Below are 27,716 nucleotides of genomic sequence, written 5' to 3'. Positions count from 1 at the left end.
ATATTATTATTTAATTAATTAATAACTTAATTATATACGATGACGTGGAAATCATGCATGGACACAACCCATGCGATGCACGATTTTTATTAATTTGTTACTTTAAAATAAAACTGATATATATATCAACTGCTATATTATACCTTTTGTATATATACATATAAACTTTAGTTGGGGATCCACAAAAACTCAAAATAGTTGAACCTAAGAAGGTAGGCCTTTGTTTGAGCAACATTCCATCAGCTACGCCATTAATGAGCTCGAAGAAGAAAGAGGGTTTTGTTGAGTTATAGTAGTATAACAACTCCTATTATTGTTGATATTTGTCTACTTGGGCCAGGCCCAAATTTGTAGCACGGTTTCGAATATAGGCTATGCAAGTGTTTCAATACAGAGTAATTGATATCTTCTTCAACCTATCTTCTTCAACCTAATTTCAGTTTTCTGGCGGAAAAACTTTGATACAATCAGCAAGTTTGCTTGGGAAACGTGAATATTAGATTGAAATCTCGTTTCCGGGATAAATTCAGTTTCAAACACGTCTCTATTTTTCTGAAACGGTTTCGGCGCGTTCCGAATCGCGTTTCCCGGTTTCCCCGTTTCAGGACGTTTCGGAAACGGTACGTCGTGATTTTTTGGCGTTTCCGTGCTTCGTAGATTCTTGCTAGACGATTGATTATTAGTAATTAGTTAATGAGTTAAAAGTGGATTATTCATGAGTTGTTATTGGTTGTGGTTGACTTGTTATTGGTGGATTGTTGTTTTAATTCACGAGTTAATGCATCAGTCGGTGTAACTGAGTAACTATTGTTTGATTGTTCTTCTAATTTTGTTTATCTTAGTGTATGTGTATTGTTTTGTTTTGTTTTGTTTTGTTTTGACTAAGCAATTAATTGGATAGTAACAATTATTGCGTATGTTTCCAAGCATCTAGCTAGGATAGTAACGAGTCGAATCTAATTGAGAATTATTTCATGTCGATTTGCTCTCTGCGTATAGCACACTCTGCATACAGCACGAATGAGTTAGTTAGCTTTGTGATAATATAATTTTGTTTATATTCTAAAAAGGTAATATTAACAATGGCGTCCAAACGCTGCCACCCCGACAATCAGCAAGGATGCGGAAAGAAGAAGAGGAAGGGCGAAGCCAAACTGTCATTCCCAGAACTAGAAGAACTCAGCCACCAACTTCTTGTAGCATCGTCAATTGAAAACGAGAACCATGTCAGAATCCTATTAAATTATACCACCCCAGAATCCGACTCTGAATTTGTCGTTCAATCCATCCTCTCTCTCCAAACCTTCTTTGCCGTTCGCCTCCTTGATGGACATGTGTTCGATTCTCGCCTCCGTACCATGTTCGATGACTTCCTCGCACATCTTATCCACATCGCTTCTTCTCCTCTCTGCAAATTTCACCTTGTCAGGGTCAGTGACTGCCATTTCTCTATGTCTATTGTTTTGATTAATTCTGAACACATGAATGAATTTGATGACATTGGCTTGGCTGTTATGTTATGTTTTGTTTGTAGATGGCTGTTTTGGAAGCGATAATGGTGTTTGTGAAGCTTAACAAAAAAGGACATTTCTGTTTTACGCTTTACCAAAGATTGATTCAGGCTCTTGTAAGTGATAACAATACAATCATGATTCATGTGCCCAACTAAATTTACTTCCTTTGCTAATGTCATATCATATTACTCACTCTCAGATTTATTCTCCCTTGGAAGTTGACTTCTTTCTTGACTCTCTATTATCAAACTACTTCAACTACATTGATGTACGGTATGAGCCTGCCTGCCTTTCATCGTGTTTGGTTACTACTGCTTTACCATTGAATCATTCATTTATTGTAATTTTATGCAACGAACTATTACACTTTATTGGGCTGATTTCCGTGACTGTGTGGCTCAATATCATAACTTGAGCAACTGTGTCAATATCATAACTTGAGCAACTGTGTCAATATCATAACTTGAGCAACTGTTTACTTGCTAAAACTTTTAGTGTTTGATATCTGACAAGAGTACACAGCCAAGTTTCCAACTTGGCTATTTTCTGATAATTTTTCAAGAATTTGGCCCGTTAAATGAGTGTCTAAGTCTCTTACCATGTCCTAGTGTCGAGGTTCCAACACTTGAAATAAAGAGTTGGAGTAACATAGCATATACCCGCTGAAACATTTTTAGAATTCCTACATGATCTTGTGTTTTGCCATATACTCACAAAAAAAAAAAAAAATTGCTGCAGTTATTTTACCTTCATGACTGTGCAGAACATATGTAATACACTTGACAAACGGATCAGTTCAGGTACTTTAAGTTGATTCTTGTCATGGTTTACTTTCTTCTTCTACTTTCCACCATCTTTCATCTAGAAATCCTTGATGCAATTTTCAAGCACCTTTACCTAATTTTTATAGGTAACAATTATGTGACTCAAGATGGCCCACAAGCAAGGTCAGTTTGTTTTTGCTCTTGCTACCCTAATAGTTTCTCTTTTTTTTACTTGGTGCTGTATGTCATCAGCATGTTCATGTCTTGTCATCTCATTTGCTCAACACTTAGATAAAATATTGCAATCTCGTTCTCTCAATGTTTTTCTTTTTCCAATTTTAAAAAATCCTGAATACAAAAGAGGAGTGGTTGACTGGTTCATAATTCAGTTAACTAATGAAGTGGCTCGTATCTTTACTTGTGATCTGTGGAAGATTTTGGTTGAGAGTTGTCATGTGAGGAAGGGATACTCTCTAGTTCATACATCTTGCGGGTTGGAATAATAGTTATGGGTGATCAAGGTCTTGTGTTAAGCTTCTGAATTTACATCTTTCTTCTGCTTTTACTCAACCTCATACATATGATTACTTAATTGTTTTGTGAGCTTAATGCTTTCTCCATAAAATTGATTGGCGCTTGATTGGAGTTTGTCTCCTAAGTGATGGTTGTGATGTCACAAGACACGATATTTTGGGAAGGGTTAGTTCTTGGATTCTTGCTGAAGCAGTTTGGTTATTTTGTGGAAAATTCTAGCTTCAGTTAAAGATATGTAGAGATGTCATTTAAGGTTTGCAATAGCAATTTTGTCGGACACTAGCTTATTAAGTTACAAATTTGTGGGACTCTCTCTCTCTCTCTCTCTCTCTCTCTCTCTCTCTCTCTCTCTTGGTGTGTTGTAAGTCAATTTCGTCATCAAAGATTACCAAATGTTAGCCTCTGGAAAGTAGAGTGAAATTTTTGCCCAGGTCAACTTAGTAGAATTATCAATAATTGGCCTGAAGTTTGCTTTTGCTTTCTGACTTTTATTATATATTGTGTTTGAACAGCCTAGATCACTCGATAAACAAGATCCACTTCATCCTTACACACATTCCTCCACTAGGTGACTCAGATACTGATTTTGAAGTGTGGAGCGAAGGTCAGTACTCTTGTGAAATGATCATCTCATTTTTTTTAAGTCTCTGGATTACTGTCTCTTGATTCTTCATTTGTTTGTCTTTGCATTGGGATGAAGTGTGTCATTTGCCCATGATATTGGGGACTTATGAGTTTGGGCAGCGTTAACTTTGTCTTTTTTTCTGTTTCACCTTCTGCCTGTTGCCAGAGGCGGAGGGGGGGGGGGGGCAGCAGCCCCTGCAAGATAGGATTTCATTTTCCTGATACATAAAGGACATTTAGCCCCCTCATCCTTAAAATCCTGTTTCCGCCATTGCCTTTTACTATATAGAAGTGACTTTAAGTTATTTATCTTCTCTCTCTTGCTGCTCTCAAATCTAAATATGTTGTCTTTATTCACGACATATCAGGCTTTTTATCTAAAGAAGGCGATAATCAGGAGAATCCTACTCGTAAAGAAGGGAAAGGTGGCTCGGAGAGAAAAGATAAGTCTGCTAAAAAGGTAAGGGAAAGGTGCTGCTTTGTTTGTTCATGCTTTTATTGGGTATGGTGTGAAGATGATAAAAAGGAGGAAGCATAGAATTAAAATTTGTTCGCACGCACCATCTCGTCTGATTTTGAAGATTAAGAGGCAGAAGCTCTTGTGTGCTTGCACATTAAGCACCTGTTTATGCATGTGTCCGCTCATGTTGAGCTGCTTTTTTTTGTTTGTAGAAATTCGCTGTCGTTTTTTTGGAGCTTGAGCATTGATTTGTAGTCCTCTTTGCCTCAAATCTAAATTGGATTTACATATTGAAACAATCTCTAGCATTTAGAGAGAGAGATGTGTGTGGATCATTAAATTCATCATAAATAATGCTTATATTCATCATTCATCTTCTTCATTACTTAAAGGACTTGTTTGGTAGGATTTTGGTACTCGGGTATTCCCACGTTAGTTTGGTGTGTTCTCTTTAGTCTTTAATGTCTTTGTCGTCATTGTTGTTTGGTTCTTTCAATTTCCATTAGTTTTACTTATTGTTGATTTCAATTAATTAGAGTTTGCTTAGTCTAAATCCTGATAGCTTTGGTCTGTTTATGTTTACATTCTGCACTGAATAGACTTGGATTTAGGCCATTTTCTCTTCACCTGATTTCAGAAACTAATTATTTATTCTTGCTAGAATAAGATCAGAATAAACCAAACCAAAAACCAAAAAATTCAGACCATGCCATATAAAACCTCTTGTCCACTAATTAATGCGGGGTATTCATCACATACAAGATTGGTAAAAAAGAGTTTTTGAAACTTCAAATTTGTACTTTATTTTTCTTTGCTTTTATTTTACTTTTATAAGGTATCTTCTGATCAATATGCATTGCTCCCGGTTTGAATTCACCTTTTCTCATAACACATACTTCATTCGACTTTTACACTATTCACCAACTCTACTTAGTTTATCTTTGGTGATTTTATAGTTGGAAAACATATTCATGTGGGATCCTGTTATGTTCGTCTCAATGTATATTCCCGAATGTCTTACTTTTTATAATTTTTAATTATCGGTAACTAAAGAGATTAATGGTTACAAGAAACAGGGGGAGTATTTGCTATTATGTGTAATGAGCATGACATTCTTCTGTATTGTATTTTATTATATGTTCCATTTATTTTAATTTTTTTTTTTCAACTGTTATATTCTTGTATATGAATGTCTTCCAGATAGTAAAGCTGAAGCTGAAGTTTACCAAGGCATGGATGTCATTCCTTAAATTACCACTTTCAGTTGAGGTCTACAAGGAGGTAATATGTTTGCTTTCTATTTATAGTTTAACAATTTGCATAGTGAGCTGTGATTGTTTGAAGAACTACACAAAGATGTGCAATTACTAAGTAATTTTGAAGGAGTATTCAGTAATTTTGGTACGAAAGAATTGTTTCCGTGTGGTTGCACTCGCTTTGGCTGGGGTGGGTTCAGGTGTCTGTGTTCTTAACCAACCATCATTTTGGTATTGCTCAGAATGCTCTAGTCTCTTGCTTGTTAGGTTTGACAATGCCTAACCTACATCAGTTTACTTGCGGTCAGAACCTAATCAACCTATCTAACAGCTTTAGATTCGATACTTAAGGTAGCAAAGAATATCCAATGTTTACAGTTGCGTCAACTTTGAACTGTAGATCATTAATTGAGTTGTGATCCCACAGTAGTGTCAAGGATAAAGGTTGCAAGGTTGATAAGGATGAAATACTGGAACCAATGTAACAAGGGACGTGGTACGGTTCGAAACGGGGTACGAATTCGGATTCGCGGAACGCTAGCTTGAGTGAATCGGGTGCGATGGGTACGAAAATACTTATATATATGTAGGGTAAGAGCATTTGTCAAAGTAAAAAATAAGAAAAGAAATACCGTGAGTAGAGTAAAAGGAAAGGACAAGAAAAAGGGTAGTAGAACCCAGCTGTCAAGAAGTAAAAAAAAAAAGAAAAAGAAGAGAATACAAAGAAATGACAGTTGTTATAGTAGTAAAAATGATAAGGGAAGGAAGCACGTTGTCAAGTGCTGATTATTTCCAAGCCTTATGCATGTTGTCCACTAGTGTCATAGTAAGAAAGCAAGTAAGAGTGTTTGGAAAGATTTTTATATTGCTTGAGAGTGTTAACAATTGTGTTGGGTGGGAGTACAAATGAATGGGGCAACCTATTTATTGGCACCCCAGTCTCTAAAGCCTAGAACATTCTACTCTCTAGAATATTCTACACCATTCTTTACAAGGAAAGAGCCTACAATTCTCTAGATTGTCCCCACCTCTAAGGGAAACCTCTAAGCACAAGGAGGTATCTAAAAGTATGTACAGAGTTCTAGTACCCTAGCTAGAACCTTCAAGAAACAACCAGAATCTTCAAGAAACAACCAACCTAGAATACTCAAGACTTATCCCGGAGCACTCTAAAACCTTCCGGTGACCTGCTGCAAAACTGGGCCTTTTGGGCCTCAAACTTGAATTCTGGCCCAACCATTTTCATTGAGCCAGAATACATGGGACCCCCAAGGTTCACCAATTTGGATGTCGTTTTCTCCCTAAACGGCCCATTATTACATTACTGTGAAGTGGGTGTTCACTAGGAATTTTCTCCCTATTCAAAATAATCCTCTAAGGGGTGGGTGCTTCACTTGCCGCTAGCACTCTAGCGCCCAGTGCTAGTGCCCATGTCCTGCACCCGATGCACTCCGTTGCCTCGATGACCCACACGACCCGATTTCCGATGGAACACCACGTTGTCCGGTGGTGCCCAATGACCTTGCCGCCACCCTTGGCGGTGCACTGGGATGCCTTCCAATGCTCGGTGCCTTGCATACTGCCGCATGCGATGGTGTGGGAGGCCATCCGTGACAACGTGACTCATTAAACCACTTTTTGAGCAATGAGTCATCTTCTTCCTAGCTTCCTTTCTCCTCTCCGACAATTCTCCTACCCTGGTCACCATCTCTCCTCCCTGGCAGAACTTCTGGCGGCCAGAATTTTTTCGGCGTGGGCCTAGAACGCGGTCATCATCGATGTGATGCGCGACTCTGAGCGATCTAGATCGTGTTTGTTCCGCGATCAGGAACGAACGACCCAGGTCGAAAAAAGTGGCTCCGTCCCTCGTTCCTTGTATCACTGACTGAACTCCTTTGCTTTAGTGTTTTATTGGGCGGCGAGTCATATGTGGATTTTAACAAGCTTGATTTCATGTTTCATAAGGGGAAGGGTATGCAGTTTTTTTTCTTACCTTGATTTGGTTTTTTTGCGTGCTTCAAATTTCCTTTTCAATGTTTTCAAAAGATCCATAGGATATTGTTCCAAATTTTAATGCTTCAATCATCTTTGGGCCGAGGAAACTAATATGAGTTATGTAGTACATGAGTCTCCTAGCTTTATATTATAAATGTGATACCATGGGATAAGGTACCTCTCGGGCTAGGAACCTGAGTTGGTTGATTGACATGGAATCCATGGAGATTATATTAATTATAATTGCTTTTGAAGTCTGGACCGATTACCTGAAAACTATGTTTCTATTTCTTTTTTTTAAAATTAATTTATTTATGATGGTCAGGTGCTCGTCAAGTTGCCTCAGGCTGTCATTCCTTATTTGTCCAAGCCGGAGATGTTGTGGTGAGTTTTTTATGCAGTCTTTTCTTTCCTATTGCTCCATCCTGATTTTTTTATAGTTCTTTTTCTTTGTATAGTTTTGATTGTTTTCTGCTGGTTTTCAGTGACTTCTTGACAAGATCCTATGATGTTGGTGGAGTTGTCAGTGTAATGGCTTTGAGTGGACTCTTTGTTCTCATGACACAGCATGGTATAGAATATCCTGACTTCTACCAGAAGCTATATGCACTTTTAGTACCATCTGTATTTATGGCAAGACATCGCGCTAAGTTTCTTGAGGTGAGGCTAGGTACATTTGTGGGACTTAGCTCTGTATTTTCCCTCATAACCAAGTGTTTGACTTTTGTTTTATTGATTTGTATATGTAGCTGTTGGATGTCTGTTTGAAGTCCCCTCTTCTTCCAGCATATATAGCAGCTGCTTTTGCAAAAAAGTTGAGTCGACTATCTCTTGTAGTAACCCCATCCGGGGCACTGGTTATCATAGCACTGGTCCACAATCTTTTGCGGAGACATCCATCAATTAATTGTTTAGTTCATCAGGTGAATCTTTACTCTATTGTCTATTTGCATGTTTTTGTGAAATGGTCAATATACTGCCATACATGATTTGAAGTCTGTTTAATTAGCTTCTTGATTATTTCCTTCATTATGCTATGCAGCTTATTCAGCTTCATGGCTTGTTCACCTCCTTTCAATTAGTATTATTGAACTCGTGTTCTTTTCATTGAAACTCCAGCTTTATTTTGGCATGCAAGAAGTAGTTAGAAGGCTAAGCCATGGAAAAAGTTGCAAAATTGACTTGCTTATCCCTTCTCTAGTTGTAATTTTTTGTCTGCTTTTCTAACTTCCAATCTAAACCTGGCTTGGGATTGTACATACTAACATGCTTGTAACCTTTTCTGAACTTCGCATCAAATCTTTTTTTTTGTAACCTTTTCTGACCCTAATTTGTGGTTTATCACGATATATATATTGTTGTAGCATTCTGCTTTTGTGCTTCATTGCACTTCAGAAAAGCTCCTAGATTATAGGAATTGTCCTTATATGGGGCATGCTCTCATAATATCCCTCTCACTTGTAATGTTCTGGACCTTTTGTGCCTTAAACTTCTATTTCACCTTTCACAGGAATTCCATGGAAAAACTTATAGTCATGATGGGAATGCTGATGTTGCCTCTGACATAGCTAGAGGAAAACAAGGAGTTGATGTTTTCAAGGATAAAGAAAGTGATCCTTTAAAATCAAATGCGATGAGTAAGCATCTCCGATCATTTTGTGTTTAGAACTTTGGTTTGATTTTTATGTTCTTATTCCATGACAATATCAATAGCTTTTTGCATATATATATTGTCCATTCAGTAACAATTGTACTTGGCACAGGGAGTTCTCTTTGGGAGATTGATATGCTCCGCCACCACTATTGTCCTCCTGTTTCTAGGTATATATTTGATATTACTATCAGTTACTTCAGTTATAAAAGGTAATTATGCATATTAAGTTGTGTCTAATATAACTAATTTGTTTTGCTGCTTTTCTTTAGATTTGTTTTGTCGCTGGAAAATGACTTGACTGTAAGGGCTAGAACTACAGAAATGACGGTTTCTGACTTCAGTTCTGGTTCATATTCTACGATATTCAAGGAGGAGGTAATATACGAACACTTAACATTTTAGTTGGTAACTCTTTACTTATTTAAGTGTCTCATTCAGAAAATAGAGTGTCTTCTTTTAAAATGTCAAAAAAAAGATGCGTCTTGTTGAAGACTTTGAAAAATTTCTTTAAACAATCTTTTTGTTTCTCGTGTGTCATACTAAATTAGCAGCAGGAAGTTTGTGTGAGTTTATGTGAAACCTAGAATTAGGACTGGAGAGTTTTCATTATGTAAAGATAAAATTGCTAGCCAAATATTTTGTGAAAAAAATGATCAAAAATCCGTACGTGCACGAATAACCTGATAGAATTAGGACTGGAGAGTTTTCATTATGTAAAGATAACTTTTACTGATGTTTTTTTTGTTGCAAATAGCCAAACGTTGAAAGTTCTTTTGCGAATATATTTTATATGCTCAGATGTTTTCATGTTAAGCAGTAATATGTTCATTTGACTAAAAAGTCGAAGATTTATTATTAATGGCTTATTCTATATTAAAAAGTGTCCACAGGGCTGCGATTTGCGAAAATATCATTATAAAAGTTGGTTTAAATTATCAAATTTAACCGGTGACGGTTAGCAAATTTTTCATCTGTAAGAGATAAACGTTTCAGTGAGCACATTATAAAAAATTGACACAATAGTTGTTAGGAGTAGGGGTTGGTGGTGCATGATATGGGTATATTGGATACAAATGTGTAGAGTAGTTCATTTTGGTTCTTTTTCCACACTTTAGGGTTGGAATGTTAGGTTGTAAATCATTTTTTGGGTTATATTATTATCATCTTACTTGCCAAAAAAGCTTTTTTTTTTTTTTTTTTTTTTTTTTTTTTTTTTTTTTTTCACTTTTTGAACTGGTGGAACTTTCAAATGCAGATGAGAAGAAGGGTTAAACAAGTTCCTCTGGCGTTCTATAAGACGACACCAACATCCTTGTTTTCAGAGTTGGATTTTCCCGGTTGGACTTTCAATGGCGAACAATTGAAAGTTATGTAATTACTATAGTCTGTAATTTAGTTTATTTAGATAATCTAGTAACAAAAGTTTGAATTAGGTGTATATAACATTTTTTATGTGGGTTTTAAAATTTGGATATCAAGCCTTATCATTTATTGTTGTCGAGTGTGGCAACCAGTTTCCGATTTAGTTTATGGTTCCTTAAAGCGCATAAGTATGCATTTTTCATTATCTTCATGTATAATTTTTTGGGAAATCAAGGGTGTTAGAAGCTGAGTTAGCGTATATTCAGTTGAGGTCGTTGGCCTAAAATAAAAAAGGTTGAGCTGGTTGGGCCGACGAATTGGGCTGAATTGCACAAACGCATGAATTTTAGAAAAATGCTCTCCACCTAACTTTTATAGGATTATTTTTAAATTATTATGATAGAACAAGTTTGACAAATTGGGATGGTTGATTATGCTTAAATTATAATGATACTCTCTCCGTCTCTTTTTGTTATTTACGTTTGGTATTTTTCACGCATTTTAACGATTAATTAATTTGCATCGAGATTCCTCAATTTTTTTATTTAAACAAGATAAATTATAGTTATTTATAATGTTCTCTCGTTTATCGAAATTCTGATAGTGGGAAATGAGAAAATTTTAATGGCCCAATGGAAAAGTATGAGAGATTAAATGACCCAATGAATTTAATTGGTTAAAATAATAATTGGACACAAATTTTGATAGAATACTAAGTCATTTATGTGATAATATAAAAGAAAATGTAAAGAACATTTTGAAATACCCAAAAAGGAAAACGTAAAGAACAAAAAGAGACGGAGGGAGTAGAATTTATAAGAAAATAAATATGAGTGAGTATGAAACTGAATTCATATTATAAAATATTTAAATATAAATGTAGTCCGGTTAAATGTCTCTTTTATTTAGGAATTGAATTGTGTATGTAACATAAAAATGAGAGTATGAAATAAAAATGTACTTTGTCTTCTTTTAACTATACTTTAGCCCGTGCGATGTACGAATTCTATTAAATTGTTAATTTAAAATAAAATCCTATATGTACCAACTGCTATATTTTTTTGTTTGTGAGAGGACCGACTGCTATATTTTATATATTAGATTAAATTAGTTTTTATTTATTTATTTTGGATTGAATTTCATTTTAGATTGATTTTTCAATTATGAGAGTGTTTTATTTTGGATGGAGTTGTATATGCGTAATAGTAGTAATTAATTAATAAAAATATATATGTGACACCTAATTATTTATCTAAGTGGAACTCCACTTTTTTAATTCAAAAATAATTTCTAAATCTTATTTTTCATTGGCAGACACCGTTAGATTTCCTACGAGGCGTATTATTATAGGATTAATGTTTGATTTTGGATAGGAATTTATTTTTGATTAGTGTATGATTTTGGATGAAATTTATTTTAGATTTATTTTTTAATTATTAGAGTGTTTTATTTTGGATGGAGTTGTATATATTAGTAATTAATTAATTAAAATATCTACGTGGCACTTAATTAATTATCTTCGTGGCACACGATTTTTTTAATTCAAAAATAAATTAGAAGTCTTATTTTTTTATTGGCCAAAACCATTAGATTTCCTACGTAACGCTCTAATATTTCTGCAAATATGCCTCCTTTATATATATATACACTAGGTTTTACCCCTTGCGATGCACGGATTCTATTAAATTGTTAAGTTAAAATAAAATTCTATATATACTACCAACTGCTATATTTATATATTATATTAGATTAGTTTTTTTTATTTTGGATTGAATTTCATTTAGAATTATACTTTAATTATTAGAGTGTACGATTTTGGGTGAACTTGTATAATGCGTAATATTAATAATTAATTAATAAAAATATCTACGTGGCACCTAATTATTTATCTACGTGGCATTCGAGTTTTTTTATTCAAAAATAATTTCGAAATCTTATTTTTCATTGGCAGAAACCATAAAATTTCGTATATGTCGTTCTAATATTAGATTAGTGTTTGATTTTGAATTGTACTTATTTTATATTAGTGATTGATTTTGGATGAATTTATTTTAGATATAATTTTTAATTTTTAGAATGTTTGATTTTGGATGGAATTATATATATTAGTAATTAATTAATTAAAATATCTACGTGACATCTAATTAATTATCTACATGGCACTCGATTTTTTTAATACAAAAATAAATTAGAAATCTTATTTTTATTGGCCGAAACCATGAGATTTCCTAGGTGGCTCTCTAATAATTCGGCAAATATGTCTTCTTTATATAATATATATATTAGATTGCTTCATTTTCTTTTTCAGAGTTTTCAAAATACCACATAAAATAAAAATAGCTTGAGTTATGAATAATGAAAAGTATAAAAAATATTTATTTGAAAAGTACATTCGAGACGAATTAAATAAAACTCAACATGACTATGTTTTCTAAGATGCTCCGTATGTAAAACCAGAGTGAGCCAAAATTTAAATAGTAACCAAAGTCAAGATGTAGTACTTAATAAAAGACGGAGAGAGTCGAATAATTTTTGTTTTTTTTCTTTTTTTTTGAAAGGATAGGTAATAAAATCCCTAAAAATCCTAATTTAACTAAAAGAGTAGTAATAGAAAGTGGTAGCCCAAAATACCCTAATGTGAAAATAATTTATTTTTTTGAACTAATAATGTGAAAATAATTAGAAAAAGAAAAGATAAAAAAAAAACATGAAAACTCAGTATATACATATATATTTCTTTTTTTTAAAGGAAAGCAGTACGTACAACCATGTACGTGACTACGTGTACTATATCATTCGAATCATCCCCATCAATTTATAAATTCTCTACTGAAAATCACTCCATCCTCTACTCAAAAATTAAAAATCCAGTACACCCATCCAGACCTTTCTGCTAGATTGTTGTCATTCTCTGATCCGATCCGAAAAATAAAGAAAAGAAAAATGGCTGATTCTCTCACCGATCTTCCAGAAGGAGTTCTTGAGGAAATCGTTCGCCGATTACCACTTTTGGACTCCGGTAATTTAGCGCATCTTCATCCAAAACTAGGTCGAATTTACCGTCAAATGATTATCTCAGAGCTAGAAGAGGGCGGCATTACTTGGTCTGATTTTGTGGTTCTCATTGACGGCGTTTTAACGACTCATGTTGGGGTTCTTGATAGGTTATCCATTAGGTTATCACAAAACTACTCCAAACAAGGTAATCAGGGTGACATCATTGCTGCCGCCACCAGATGGTTGGCTCATGGTCGTCGTCTTCATGTCTCCATTCTTGAGTTAGAGGGTATCTCAAGAGGCGGCGGCGGTGTAATAAATCGCGTAATTACTACTATTAATCTCCAACATTTTCATAATTGGGAAGAATTATCTCAACTTCATCTTTCCTCTATACATTTCCCTGTTCTTGATGGTGTTGGGACGACGACGACTCTAGTCAGTTTACCTAATCTGTATTACCTCGATTTGCAACACATTGCAATGGCTGACGGTAATGATCTGGGGAACTTCTTGAATGGTTGTCCTAATCTTCGACGCTTTACCCTTCATATCGGTTTGGGAAATGGTTCATTGTCTCTCAATTTGCCGCTTCTTGAGTTGCTTGAAATCTCGCATGTCAGATGGATTGTCACCTTTACCCATTTACCTTCGCTCACCGATTTTCACCTTCATTCTCGCGACCTCATTCGGTTTCGGGTTTTCGGACAACCCATGTCCCAGGTTAATTAACCTTTAATTTGATTTTTATTTCACTATATTTCCTTAATTGTACTTAATTAAGCTTTCATTACTTAATTAATTTTTGTTTTGTTTTTAGGTCCCTATTCCTTGGGCTCGACGACTCATAGTGTCCACCGTTCAGAGTCTTTGTATTACTGTGTTGGACGATTTACGTGCAGTCATTACATTTATACAGTGTTTTCCGTCGCTTCGTCATCTCCACCTCATTTGGCATGCCGTATGTACACTCAACGAACTCATATAATTAACATGCTGCTAGCTTTTCTTAATTTTGTAACTAAATTATCTATTATCATCCAATCCTCATATTATGTTAGAATGTTAGTATGCTCGCTATTAGTTTCGTTAATGTTGAATTATTGCTATAATGTTATTATAAGGGTACATACGTATATTGTGGGGGTGATACAATGATACTTGTCTAATGGCCAGGGTTTAAGATTGGAATATCCCTCGATTTCTTTTTGTTTTGTACGTTTTCTTTTTTTTAGTGTTTTAAATTTTTTTGTACATTTCATTTTATATTATCACATAAATGATTTAATATTCTATCAAAATTTATGCATGTACAATGGTTATTTTAACCAATTAAATTCATTGGGTTATTTAATATTTCACACTTTTCCATTATGACGTTAATTAGTAGTTAATGAATAAACGTGTAAAAATGCAAAAGTAAAGAAGAAAAAGAATCGGAGGGAGTAGAAAGCTGGAGTTTAGAATTTATTTCAATAAACCTATTCTTGCTTTACTGGTGATGGATGTAATTAATTTCTTACAATTGCATATCAAATATAAATATGTAATTCGCCCTCTTGAATTAGACGTTGTAGTACAATCAATGTGTTATTTGAAATTTAAAATTAGAGCTAGCTTGTGTACGTTATTCAATTAGTTGATTAAACCTGTGTTGGTATATTAAATGTTATTTGTATATGTCTTTGTATATATGTAGCCAACAACCATTGATCGTGGATTCGATCATGTGTACGAGCTTTTGTCACTTGACACGGTTACTATAGGAGGGATGAGCCCTTGGTTGGATGAGCCTCCGGTACGGGTATTTGTGGAGTATGTATTACGACATAGTCCGAATCTGAGCAGACTGTCACTTGTTGTTCCTCGGCATCCACATGTTCGTGTTCTAGGAGATGACTACCTTTCCGAGATCTGTCAGATGATCAGAGAACTTCCCCGAGCATCTCAACAAGCACAACTTGAGTGTTCATGGAGACACAACTGAGGTTGGGACGTACACTTAGCCCTCTAATCTTAATTTTGGCCTGTTTTTTAGACTTCAATTCATTCCACTATTAATTGTTATTTGAGTATATTAATTTTGCCGGTTTGAGGATGTTGGATTGATATCGACATGTGCGCATATGTAAGATTGAGGAGGTTGAAAATTGTTAAGGATATATTTGTTATGTATTATTATTTAAGTCAAATTAATAAGCATAGTACGTAGTAGAGTTTGTCTTGGACAATATATTACGGAGAATATTTCCGTAAGAATATTATAAGTCCTATGCCTAATGGTATTGGGTTTGTCTTACGTTAATCTTTCTAGTATAAATAGGGGCATTGCCTAATCAATACAACTCAAGCTTTTCATCCTATACTAGAATATTTTACAGAAATGTATATTGTTGAGTGTTGACAAAGATATTGATTGATATCTCTAGGATAATTAAGTTGGAGGTTAATTGGCAAGTATGGCAACGAGTGTACAGTACGTGTTTAGAATTCCAAGGAAATTCTGTAGAGCGAACTAAGGTCATAGATATCCATGAAGAACTTGAAGCAAGATGGAGTATATGGTATTCATTTATCTTAATTTTTTCAAGTATTTAATTGAGCTTTTCATTATGATTAAAAGGGGGTAGGAGTTGGTATGAAGCGCTAAAAAGGATGTAAGCCTTGGTAGTAGAGCTAAAGCCATATTTAGTTAAGCTAAACGCAAAACAAATCCTATGTGAAACTGGCAATTAAGTTGAATTTGTGGGTTACTGGTTGAAATGCTAGATTGCTAGACCCCATTGATGTAATATTAATTGTCTATGTTATCGCCATTTGGATTCAAGAATATGATACTAGTGTATCCTTGTTCGTTATCAAACTAACATAGGTTTTGTTGCATAGATAATGGTTTTTTTTTTTTGCAGAATTAACCATTTCGATCTTCTAATTGAGAAATAAATCATGTTCATGTGTCATCACTCTACTGCTTGCAGTATTTTTATTGTTGAATGCAGGGAACTCCTAGAGTCACTGCAAACTCGCTTTTGAGGAATGGAGTACCAATGTTGTGGCTGATAGCATTGCAAAACCAACAACGAAAAAGGATGACTTCAATAGTTTCCATGAACTATTTGGAGGTTGATTGATTACATTAGTTGTAATTTCTTATCTGCAACTACAAACTCTACTCATATCTGTAATGAAGCTTGCTACCTTAACTATATATTTTGCTCCTAACTTTCATAAAAACCAAGTGGTTGCATAATTGTATACTTGTTTGGAACTTCTTTTTCTAACTATTAGGAATTATATTGTATATAGATTCCTAGTGTTATATAAAGCTCCCTATTGTTATTAGGTTTATATTTTAGGAGTTTATATTGTGTTAGGGTTGTGTAGCCAACTGTATGTATATATATATATATATATATATATATATATATATATATATATATATATATATATATATATATATATATATATATATATATATATATATATATATATATATGTATATATATATATATAGGGAACCGGTGAAAATAGGTCCCTATGTGAGTATACTAGTATATATGAGAATGAATCTAATCCATAGGATTAGATGAATTTCATGGGTTATGATTAAAAGAAATTAATGGCAATATTGTAAATATGAAGGAAATAATGCCCTTGGTCCAAGTATGCATTCTATGTTAAGTCTAATAAATGCGGTTCAGTATTAATTAACAAGTTAATAATTCAGTGAGATCAAGTGAGCTGAATGCCTAGCTAGAGGCCGCTTCAGTTCAAGTGGAATTAATGATATTAATCCACAGCTTACTCTTGACTGAACCCGTAGGGTCACACAAATAGTACGTAAACGGATCAAGTATTTAATGGCATTAAATACTCCATCTATGAATATTCGGAACCGACGGATCTTGGTTTCAGTGGGAGCTAAGATCGTCACAGGCAAGAAATGAATACTCCGGAAACGATGATATTGCCGGAAACGGAAATATGGATCGTATCGGAAATATGAATATTATCCAAGTCGTAGATGTTGCCGGAAACGGAAACATGGTACGTATCGGAAAATATTGTTGGAAATGGAAATATTACCAGAATCGGAAATATTGCCGGAAACGGAAATATTGTCAGAATCGGAAATATTACCGGAATCGGAAAATAATTCCGGAAACGGAAATATTAAATATTTGTTCGAAACGGAAATTAATTCCGGAATCGGAAATATTAAATATTGTTCGTATCGGAAATAGATTCCGGAAATGGAAATTTAATCGGAAGCGTATCGTACGAATTAGCATCGGACGAGGCCTGCCGGACGAAGGCCCAGCACGAAGCCAGGCCATCGCCCAGCAAGCACGCACGCCACAGCCCAGCGCGCACAAGGCCACGCATGCGTGGGCCGCGCTGCGTGGGCTGCTGCTCGCATGCGTGGGCAGCCCTTGTGGCTGCCGTGTGTGTGTGAGTTTGAGCTCATGCGAGATTCCTGAATCTGCAAGAGTCAGTGTATGATTAAATGTCTATTCCTATTGGATAAATTGATTAAGTAGAATTCATGTAGAATTCTAATTCCAATTAATTCGCATCCTACTAGGATTACGATTCCTTTTCCATAACTCTATAAATAAAGGCCTAGGGGTCATAATTTATATACAAGTTTCAAAGTATTCAAAAGTGAGTTTTTTGAGAGAAAATTAAAACCCATCTTGCCCCAAAAGTGCCGAATTTTCTGAGTACCTTAAGGGCGATTCTAGTTGGTCAATCTTAAGGCGGATCCGGACGTGCTGTGGACTTTCTACGGAGGGACGACACTTGGAGTCCTAAAAGACTTGTTCTTGTTCGGTTCGGGCGCAGCTAGGGAAGGCACGCAACAAAGAGTATGCATCTAAACTATGCTAAATGATTATGTGTAAATAATATGTTTCCTGGGTTAATGGTTGTTTCCGCATGATTTATGTAAATGTCATATGTATCATAACCTAACAGTGGTATCAGAGCCCCTTATTATTTTCATAATCTAAATTGCATGAACATGGTTAAATATTACAAATTTGCAAGAATTAAAAGGGGTGATTAATTTTCGTAATTGTTAATTAGTTGCAAATTGCGTTTATTTAATTATACGTACGCAGTTTTTCGGCAGTTTCTTCATTACTCATCCGAATTGAGTGATTTTTGTGTCAATTCCGCATGTAAAAGGCATTCTAAAATTTTGACAAAAAATAGTATTTTTCTGCCGAACCCAGAATTCTCAAATTCGAAGCCTAACTATGACTTTTCGAAGGTTTTAGTTTTTCGAATGCAAAATTTCGTAAATTTAAGATGTTAAATTAAATATTTGCGATTCCTGTTGATAAATCTTGAATTTTTGATTGACCTACTGCATATGTTTAACAAGTTTGAATGCCTAGTCTTGTTAATTATGCAATCTAATTTGTAATTATGATTAATTTGTTGAAAATTAGAATAATTTAGAATTAATTTGATTTTCATAATTAATTGTAATTTAATTAGAAACCTATGATTAAAAACCACCATAAAAATTGTAAATTTATGATAAATTTTAAATTTTTATGACCTAGACTTGAATCCATAACAATCGGAAATCAATTGGATAATAAATTTTCGATTTTTTCGCCCTAAAATTATGAAATTAATAATATTTATTAATTTGTCATTAATTTTAAATATAAATTTTAAATTTTTATGCGATCCGTTCAAATAACTTGCACGCACGAAGCAATGGACGCTTCGTGTTACCCTTAAGGGGTGTTGTATAATGCGGGCATGCGACGACGAGCAAGGGAGCTCGTCGCCCGTGCGGCACGAATGCAATGAGCAAGGGCGTAGTGCACGAGCGCAAGGCAGCAGCCCTGCCTTGTGTCGTGTGCCACGAGCAATGAACGTATGGGCATGGGCGAGGGGCGAGCCAAGGCAGTCGCGTGTGGGCAGCAAGCGAGCTGCGCCACAACGCGCGCTGCCTCGCACAAGTGCGCGCAGCCTCGCGCGCAGCGAGCGCAAGCTCGCGTGCCACGAGCGCTGCGCACAGCATCACTCGCGCGCACAGCGCGCGACGTCGCCCGCCCAGCGAGCGATGTCGCGCACCAGCGAGCGATGGCTCGCGCGCGCGCAGCGAGCGATCTCGCGCGCCAGCGAGCGATGGCTCGCGCGCACCAGCGAGCGATCTCGCGCGCCAGCGAGCGATCTCGCGCGCCAGCGAGCGAGCCAGCGCGCCCAGCGAGCGATCTCGCGCGCGCACTGCGAGCGATAGCTCGCGTGCGATGGGGCGCTGTGCGGAGGCTTGCGTTGGGACAGCAGCAGCTATGCTACGAGCGCATGGGCTGCGCGCACATGGCCAGCAATGGCTGTGTGCGTACGGCCCATGGGCGTACAACGCGTAGGGTGTTTGCGTTTCGATTAGATCGTTTTGAATGTTTAATTTGAAAATTTCAGTTCACGTAATTTTAATTAATTTTAAAATTAATAATTTGAATTAATTTCTTGGATTTTAATTTTGAATATTATAATTATAATAAATGGAATTTATTCTAATTATTTTACTAAAATTAAAATCATGAATTAATTTAAATGCGACTGAAATTAAATTAAATTTTTGGATTCAATTATAAATTTATATGAGCTTTAAATTTTAATTAAATTTGTATGTTTCCGGTTAGACTAGAAATACAATTTTATGTTTAAAATTAGTAAAGCATATGAATTTATTGGTTTAAGTGGGAGCGCTTTTTAGTCATAAACTCTTGATTAGGTCTACAAATCCTTAAGGTTAAAACAACTCGATTAGAATTAATAAGGACTGAATAATTGGTAGATTATTGGTGACCTTGATTAATTGCTGCAAATGTTTACGTGATGCATAATGTGTTTTAACTAACCAGCTATGTGGGCCATTCATGATAATGAATGGGTGAATGGTATATATTGTATATGTACTGTTTTGCAGGTTATGAAGTGACTAGTATGGCCCAAATAGGATAGAAAATATGGTCTGCGTACCATTAATTTGAATGTAATTGGTCTAAAGCACCAAAGTTATTTTTCAATTCAAATATGGTCTGCGTACCATCAAATAGTTGTAATTAGTTATAACTTATCCTATTTGAAGAAAATGGTGCCTCCCACGGAGATTTTCAAGACGGACTTTGAAGTCAAAGCTTCAAGATGAAGTCGGGCCATACTAGATCACAAATATCTTATGCATGTTTTAAGTTATTTATTGCTTTAAATATGTCTTAAAATGCATGAGATCAAAAGCTTGATTATGTTGCATGATTAAGGATTTTAGTTCACTTAAAATCTAACCAACATAGTAAGAGCCTTAAGTTCCAAACTTAAAAATTGAGTTAAAAGGTGCCATGCCAAAATATACACTTGCTTGGATATCCTTTACATCAATCTAGTAATAGTTTTCGCTCAGCGAGGTGTTACTTATTGGTCCTAAAGGGGCAAGGTACACAAATAATTGTGAGTACATGTTAGTTTTGGTGAAACTCAACGATATAAGTAAGGAGTCCTTTTATGTCGTGGCAAATTCGATAGGTTTACCTAATAAGTTCTTAGACGTACCTATCAACCAAGAATAGTTTCTAGACTATTAGCAAAAGGCTTTTGCTTACCTAAGATGTTCTAGGATTAAGTCGACAAACTGTGCTTAGTTCTTCAATGATTTTAGGATCTTGGAATCATTTTATTCACACCTGCCGGAACACATAACTTGAATAAAATGCTTAATAAACATTGAATTATGCATGTATGCTAGAATTTAAGTTTATTAAGAGAAACTGTGAATGGTTATTTATTTGTTTATTCTTTTCAATTGTAGTTTTAATATGGCAAACAACAATCAAAACATCATCATGGGTTCTGAGCTTATGGTCAAGCTGAACCTGACAAATTTTCTTGAATGGGAAGCTAAGCTAGTTGAAATAGTCAAACTCAATGGACTTGAGTATGTACTATCACATCCCATGCCAAGCTACTATGCCAGAGACATGACCCCTGAGAGATTTTACGCCTGGGATGCGGATCTCAAAAAGGTTATGAGTCTCATGCTGAACAATATCCCTGATGATTGGGCTAGAAGGTTTGTAGCCTATGAACCTTTTACGCTCATCAAGAATCTGAGGGATATCTGTCGTGGAAGTACGGAGGACAGGGACCTGAACGTCCATGAGTTGATTGAATCAATGTCTGGACTAAAGGTTAGTTCTCCCAACAGGTGTTATAGGATGGAGGTCCAAGAAACACATGTTCAGCTCCTTCGCACTAAACAGAGGGTAGGCGTCCCACTGAGGTTCCATGTGGATCTTATGTGTTCATATTTTGATCGCCTAAGTCTACTAGGAACACCAATAAGCGAAAGGATGGCAGTCTCTGTCTTGCTCAATTCACTACACAGTGGGTTTGGTCGCTTCAAGCAACAATACCTAAGTGAACCAAGAGAAGAAACAGTTGCAGAATTTATTCACCTTGTCAGAAAGGCTGAAATAGTACTGGACTGTGAAGCCAAGGATTTACTCAAGGCTAGAAAGAGACCATTCAAGAAAGGTGGAAAGTCCAAAGGCAATGCTAAATCAAAGCAGGACAAGTCCACATCAAGCTGTCTTTATTGTGATGGAATAGGCCATTACAAAAGAGAATGTCCAAAGCTAAAGGAAAATCAGAAGAACGGAACAGTCGTTCCATCTTCAGGTATTTTCGTTATAGACTGTATACTTGCTAATTCAACTTCTTGGGTATTAGATACAGGTTGTGGCTCACACTTATGTTCCAATCCACAGGGACTAAGAAGAAGTAGAAAGTTAAGCAAGGGTGAAGTCGACCTACGAGTGGGAAATGGAGCACGGATTGCTGCATTAGCTGTAGGAACATACTATTTGTCGTTGCCCTCCGGGCTAGTTTTGGAACTGGAAGAATGTTTCCATGTTCCAAGTCTTACTAAAAACATCATTTCAGTTTCTTGCTTAGATGCTAAGGGATTTTCCTTTATAATAAAAGACAATAGTTGTTCGTTTTATTTTAAAGAGATGTTTTATGGATCTGCTAGATTAGTCAATGGACTTTATTTATTAGATCACGACAAACAAGTATATAACATAAATACCAAAAAGGCCAAAAAGGATGATTCAGATCTCACCTATCTGTGGCATTGTCGATTAGGCCATATAAACTTGAAACGCTTAGAAAGACTTCAAAGGGAAGGAATTCTAGAACCATTTGACTTAGAGGATTATGGTAAATGCGAATCATGTTTACTTGGCAAAATGACAAAGCAACCTTTCTCTAAAGTTGGAGAAAGAGCAAATGAACTATTGGGTTTAATCCATACAGATGTATGTGGACCAATGAGTACAAATGCTAGAGGTGGTTTCAGCTACTTTATCACTTTCACTGATGACTTCAGTAGGTATGGTTATGTCTACCTAATGAAGCATAAGTCTGAATCCTTTGACAAATTCAAGGAATTTCAGAGTGAAGTAGAGAATCAATTAGGCAAGAAGATTAAGGCACTGCGGTCTGATAGAGGCGGTGAATATCTGAGCTATGAATTTGATGACCATCTGAAAGAATGTGGAATTCTATCAGAATTGACTCCTCCTGGAACACCACAATGGAACGGTGTGTCAGAACGGAGGAACAGAACCTTGCTAGACATGGTCAGGTCAATGATGGGTCAGGCCGAACTTCCATTAGAATTTTGGGGACATGCACTAAATACAGCTGCACTCACTATAAATAGAGCTCCGTCTAAAGCTGTCGAAAAGACTCCATACGAATTATGGTTTGGAAAGCCTCCAAATGTGTCTTTTCTTAAGATTTGGGGATGTGAAGTATACGTCAAACGATTAATTTCAGACAAACTTCATCCAAAATCTGACAAATGTATCCTTGTGGGCTATCCAAAGGAAACAAAGGGGTATTACTTCTACAATACATCTGAGAACAAAGTGTTTGTTGCTCGAGATGGTGTCTTTTTGGAGAAAGATCACATTTCCAAAATGACAAGTGGGAGAAAAGTAGACCTCGAAGAAATTCGAGTCGAACAACAAACTCTAGAGAATGCTCAAGATGACATTCAGGATGAAACTCAGAGATCTTTAGAAGAATCTGGTGAGAATCATGGTCAATCTAGAAATGTTACCCCGCGTAGATCGCAAAGATATAGATCTCAACCGGAAAGGTACTTAGGTATTTTGACGAACGAGAGCTATGACGTTCTATTACTTGAAAGTGATGAACCTGCGACTTACAAGCAAGCTATGACGAGCCCTAGCTCCAAGCAGTGGCAAGAAGCCATGCAATCTGAATTAGACTCCATGTCTGAAAACCAAGTATGGGATTTGGTCGATTTGCCAGATGGCTACCAAGCCATTGGAAGCAAATGGGTTTTCAAACTGAAAAAGGACAAGGATGGGAAACTTGAAGTTTTCAAAGCTAGATTGGTTGCGAAAGGTTACAGGCAAGTCCACGGTGTGGATTACGATGAAACCTTTTCACCAGTTGCAATGCTAAAGTCTATTCGAATAATATTAGCAATCGCTGCATATTACGATTACGAAATATGGCAGATGGATGTCAAAACTGCTTTCTTAAACGGCGTTTTAACAGAAACTGTGTTTATGACACAGCCTGAAAGTTTTGAGGATCCAAAGAATGCTAAAAAGGTATGCAAGCTAAAGAAGTCAATCTACGGATTGAAGCAGGCATCCAGGAGCTGGAATATACGTTTTGATGAAGCAGTCAGTGACTTTGGTTTCATCAAGAACGCGGACGAATCTTGTGTATACAAGAAGGTCAGTGGGAGCAAAATTGCTTTCCTAGTATTATATGTCGACGACATATTGCTTATCGGAAATGACATTCCTATGTTGAACTCTGTCAAGATTTGGCTTGGGAAATGTTTTTCGATGAAGGATCTAGGAGAAGCACAGTACATATTGGGCATCAAGATTTACAGAGATAGATCTAAAAAGATGATTGGACTTAGTCAAAGCACTTATATCAATAAGGTGCTTGATAGGTTCAAGATGGCGGACTCCAAGCGAGGCTACCTACCCATGTCTCATGGAATGACTCTAAGCAAGACTCAGTGCCCAAAAAACACTTGATGAGCGTAGACGAATGAATGGAATTCCATATGCATCATTGATTGGTTCAATAATGTATGCTATGATATGTACACGCCCGGATGTTGCGTACGCACTCAGTGCTACGAGCAGATACCAGTCAGACCCAGGAGAGGCGCATTGGACTGCTGCCAAGAATATTCTGAAGTACCTGAAAAGGCACAAAGATGACTTCCTGGTCTATGGTGGAGATGATGAATTAATTGTTAAAGGCTATACGGACGCAAGTTTCCAAACCGACAAAGATGATTTCAGATCACAGTCTGGGTTTGTCTTCTGCCTCAACGGAGGAGCAGTAAGCTGGAAAAGTGCTAAGCAAAGCACCATTGCGGATTCTACAACTGAAGCGGAGTACATTGCTGCACATGAAGCAGCAAAGGAAGCTATATGGCTAAGGAAGTTCATAGGAGAACTTGGTGTAGTCCCCTCCATTAAAGGACCAATAGCCCTGTATTGTGATAATAACGGAGCTATTGCACAGGCAAAAGAGCCTAGACACCACCAGAGAGTCAAGCATGTACTTCGTAGATTTCACCTTCTACGAGAGTTCGTTGAAAGAAAAGAAGTCGAGATAAGCAAAATTGGAACTGATGACAACATATCAGATCCATTAACTAAACCTCTGCCGCAAGCGAAGCACAACTCGCACACTGCAGCTATGGGAATCAAGCATATTGGAGAATGGCTTTGATGTCTCTGTTTAATGTTTTAAAGTTTTAGAGTTTAAATCTTTGTAAAACATTATTGGTTAATCATTCACAATAAATGAAAGGAATTCATTTTTCCATTTAATTTGTGGTTTATTAAATGATGAGTCCCTTCAACTTGACGATATATTCAAGATAGACTGTCAGGACCAGTCCTGTGACTAAGAAATGTCTATCAAGTGAACTTGAATGTCAAAGGTTGAAAATGGTCCCTAGTCGGAGTTTTCTATAAAATTGGACGCATAGAAAACGTTAGACGATTAGAATGCAAGATGACTAGTAGTTCTGTTTCTTGAACTATGTGGACATGGCAATGTCATAATCATTTGCATAGATACTTACTTTGGGAAGACTAGTATCGGACAAGACCTATGAAACTTTACTGTAAGAGATGAAAGTCTGTCATAAGTAAATTTCATTAAATTATTAGACACTAAATCCTCAATACCTGAGTGATTTGAGATTACTTGTTTGAGAACTGGTTGCTTTGACGTTGACCAACCGTCGCACCGTAAAAGGAGGCTATAAAGGCAACGCTCAGGTAATCACCTATCAAACGAAGTCTAATCTCAAGATCGCAAGATTGGGATTGTCCTCCCATAAATCGGGATGAGATGCTTAAAAGTTGTACAAGGCCACTCGGAGAGCTAGAAACTGTGAAATGCATGGCCGTGCTCGGATGAATCATAGGCTATGATTATCTGTTTATTTGATCAGTTGAACTCTGAAACCGAGGAACACCTCTGGACATAATAAGGATGACAACTCTTACCTTATGTTCAAGAGCAAGCATCGAGCGACAAAGGAATTAGGAAATGCACACTTGTCCCTAAGGACAAGTGGGAGACTGAAGGAAATAATGCCCTTGGTCCAAGTATGCATTCTATGTTAAGTCTAATAAATGCGGTTCAGTATTAATTAACAAGTTAATAATTCAGTGAGATCAAGTGAGCTGAATGCCTAGCTAGAGGCCGCTTCAGTTCAAGTGGAATTAATGATATTAATCCACAGCTTACTCTTGACTGAACCCGTAGGGTCACACAAATAGTACGTAAACGGATCAAGTATTTAATGGCATTAAATACTCCATCTATGAATATTCGGAACCGACGGATCTTGGTTTCAGTGGGAGCTAAGATCGTCACAGGCAAGAAATGAATACTCCGGAAACGATGATATTGCCGGAAACGGAAATATGGATCGTATCGGAAATATGAATATTATCCAAGTCGTAGATGTTGCCGGAAACGGAAACATGGTACGTATCGGAAAATATTGTTGGAAATGGAAATATTACCAGAATCGGAAATATTGCCGGAAACGGAAATATTGTCAGAATCGAAAATATTACCGGAATCGGAAAATAATTCCGGAAACGGAAATATTAAATATTTGTTCGAAACGGAAATTAATTCCGGAATCGGAAATATTAAATATTGTTCGTATCGGAAATAGATTCCGGAAATGGAAATTTAATCGGAAGCGTATCGTACGAATTAGCATCGGACGAGGCCTGCCGGACGAAGGCCCAGCACGAAGACAGGCCATCGCCCAGCAAGCACGCACGCCACAGCCCAGCGCGCACAAGGCCACGCATGCGTGGGCCGCGCTGCGTGGGCTGCTGCTCGCATGCGTGGGCAGCCCTTGTGGCTGCCGTGTGTGTGTGAGTTTGAGCTCATGCGAGATTCCTGAATCTGCAAGAGTCAGTGTATGATTAAATGTCTATTCCTATTGGATAAATTGATTAAGTAGAATTCATGTAGAATTCTAATTCCAATTAATTCGCATCCTACTAGGATTACGATTCCTTTTCCATAACTCTATAAATAAAGGCCTAGGGGTCATAATTTATATACAAGTTTCAAAGTATTCAAAAGTGAGTTTTTTGAGAGAAAATTAAAACCCATCTTGCCCCAAAAGTGCCGAATTTTCTGAGTACCTTAAGGGCGATTCTAGTTGGTCAATCTTAAGGCGGATCCGGACGTGCTGTGGACTTTCTACGGAGGGACGACACTTGGAGTCCTAAAAGACTTGTTCTTGTTCGGTTCGGGCGCAGCTAGGGAAGGCACGCAACAAAGAGTATGCATCTAAACTATGCTAAATGATTATGTGTAAATAATATGTTTCCTGGGTTAATGGTTGTTTCCGCATGATTTATGTAAATGTCATATGTATCATAACCTAACAAAATAACCTCCCACCTACCAAATAACAAAAAGGCATACGTTTCTCTCTCTAAAGATAATAATAGATGTTCGCACCCTCTCTCTAAAATTCAACCTTCTTCCTCTCTCTCTCTCACCATTTTCTCTCTCCTAAAAAAACTGCCATTAAAACTTCCTTATAAAAAATGTTAGAGAGAGAAAGAGAAAGAGAAAAAAGAGAGAATGAGGGAACCCAAAACACTTTACCCCCCCCACCCATACCACCACCGCCAGTATTACCAGAGAAACCACCAGAGGCAGTCACCGGCGTTCAGCGAGCTTGGTCAGGACAAGGGCAGCAAGGCAGTCTTCAACAACAAACAGCTCAAGGTAGTCGAAATTCGTACCTCCACTCCCTAATCTCCCCCCCTCCCGCCTCCCTCACCCCTATTTCCACCCTATACCCCACCGCCATAGCCAACCCATGCTCAATCCACCACATATGCTCCGCAACACCTCCACCAGCCTTTAACCCATCCACGGACCTTTTCTTCCCCTGTCATTAGA

The 27,716-nt window shown here is 36.6% G+C and overlaps 2 protein-coding genes across 4 annotated transcripts; both read left to right on the top strand.

The window, feature by feature from the left end:
* Window positions 1-186: 186 nt before the first annotated feature.
* Window positions 187-10,292, top strand: LOC110790673 (protein NUCLEOLAR COMPLEX ASSOCIATED 4). The gene is made up of 16 exons (XM_021995445.2): window positions 187-620; window positions 1,071-1,430; window positions 1,535-1,627; window positions 1,714-1,787; window positions 2,253-2,314; window positions 2,425-2,461; window positions 3,325-3,416; window positions 3,805-3,896; window positions 5,097-5,177; window positions 7,473-7,531; window positions 7,633-7,807; window positions 7,897-8,070; window positions 8,658-8,784; window positions 8,911-8,968; window positions 9,071-9,176; window positions 10,057-10,292. The coding sequence occupies exons 2-16, from the start codon at window positions 1,083-1,085 to the stop codon at window positions 10,174-10,176; spliced, it is 1,698 nt and encodes a 565-aa protein (XP_021851137.1). The 5' UTR covers window positions 187-620; window positions 1,071-1,082; the 3' UTR covers window positions 10,177-10,292.
* A 2,633-nt stretch (window positions 10,293-12,925) lies between these two features.
* LOC130466840 (uncharacterized) lies at window positions 12,926-16,470 on the top strand. 3 transcript variants are annotated; one of them, XM_056835412.1, is made up of 4 exons: window positions 12,926-13,883; window positions 13,981-14,121; window positions 14,860-15,148; window positions 16,139-16,470. In XM_056835412.1, the coding sequence occupies exons 1-3, from the start codon at window positions 13,107-13,109 to the stop codon at window positions 15,145-15,147; spliced, it is 1,206 nt and encodes a 401-aa protein (XP_056691390.1). In that variant the 5' UTR covers window positions 12,926-13,106; the 3' UTR covers window position 15,148; window positions 16,139-16,470. The 3 variants fall into 3 exon arrangements, with proteins under 3 accessions (XP_056691390.1, XP_056691391.1, XP_056691392.1); XM_056835413.1 differs by lacking the exon at window positions 16,139-16,470 and having other exon boundaries at window positions 14,860-16,121; XM_056835414.1 differs by lacking the exon at window positions 16,139-16,470 and having other exon boundaries at window positions 12,928-13,883; window positions 14,927-15,067.
* The last annotated feature ends 11,246 nt before the right edge of the window (window positions 16,471-27,716 follow it).

This window comes from Spinacia oleracea, chromosome 2, assembly GCF_020520425.1.
Source record: "Spinacia oleracea cultivar Varoflay chromosome 2, BTI_SOV_V1, whole genome shotgun sequence".
Classification (NCBI taxonomy): domain Eukaryota; kingdom Viridiplantae; phylum Streptophyta; class Magnoliopsida; order Caryophyllales; family Amaranthaceae; genus Spinacia; species Spinacia oleracea.
Note: the sequence above shows the minus strand (reverse complement) of the source record. Positions and strands in the feature narration are given on the sequence as shown.

What these genes read in the sequence shown, in the direction of transcription:
- LOC130466840 (XM_056835412.1), top strand. Translation starts at nt 13,107, where the DNA reads ATGGCTGATTCTCTCACCGATCTTCCAGAAGGAGTTCTTGAGGAAATC. An exon ending in TCGGACAACCCATGTCCCAG is followed by an intron (nt 13,884 to 13,980) that starts GTTAATTAACCT and finishes TTTTGTTTTTAG; the next exon opens with GTCCCTATTCCTTGGGCTCG. An exon ending in TCCACCTCATTTGGCATGCC is followed by an intron (nt 14,122 to 14,859) that starts GTATGTACACTC and finishes GTATATATGTAG; the next exon opens with CCAACAACCATTGATCGTGG.
- LOC110790673 (XM_021995445.2), top strand. Translation starts at nt 1,083, where the DNA reads ATGGCGTCCAAACGCTGCCACCCCGACAATCAGCAAGGATGCGGAAAG. An exon ending in GCAAATTTCACCTTGTCAGG is followed by an intron (nt 1,431 to 1,534) that starts GTCAGTGACTGC and finishes TTTTGTTTGTAG; the next exon opens with ATGGCTGTTTTGGAAGCGAT. An exon ending in CTACGATATTCAAGGAGGAG is followed by an intron (nt 9,177 to 10,056) that starts GTAATATACGAA and finishes TTTCAAATGCAG; the next exon opens with ATGAGAAGAAGGGTTAAACA.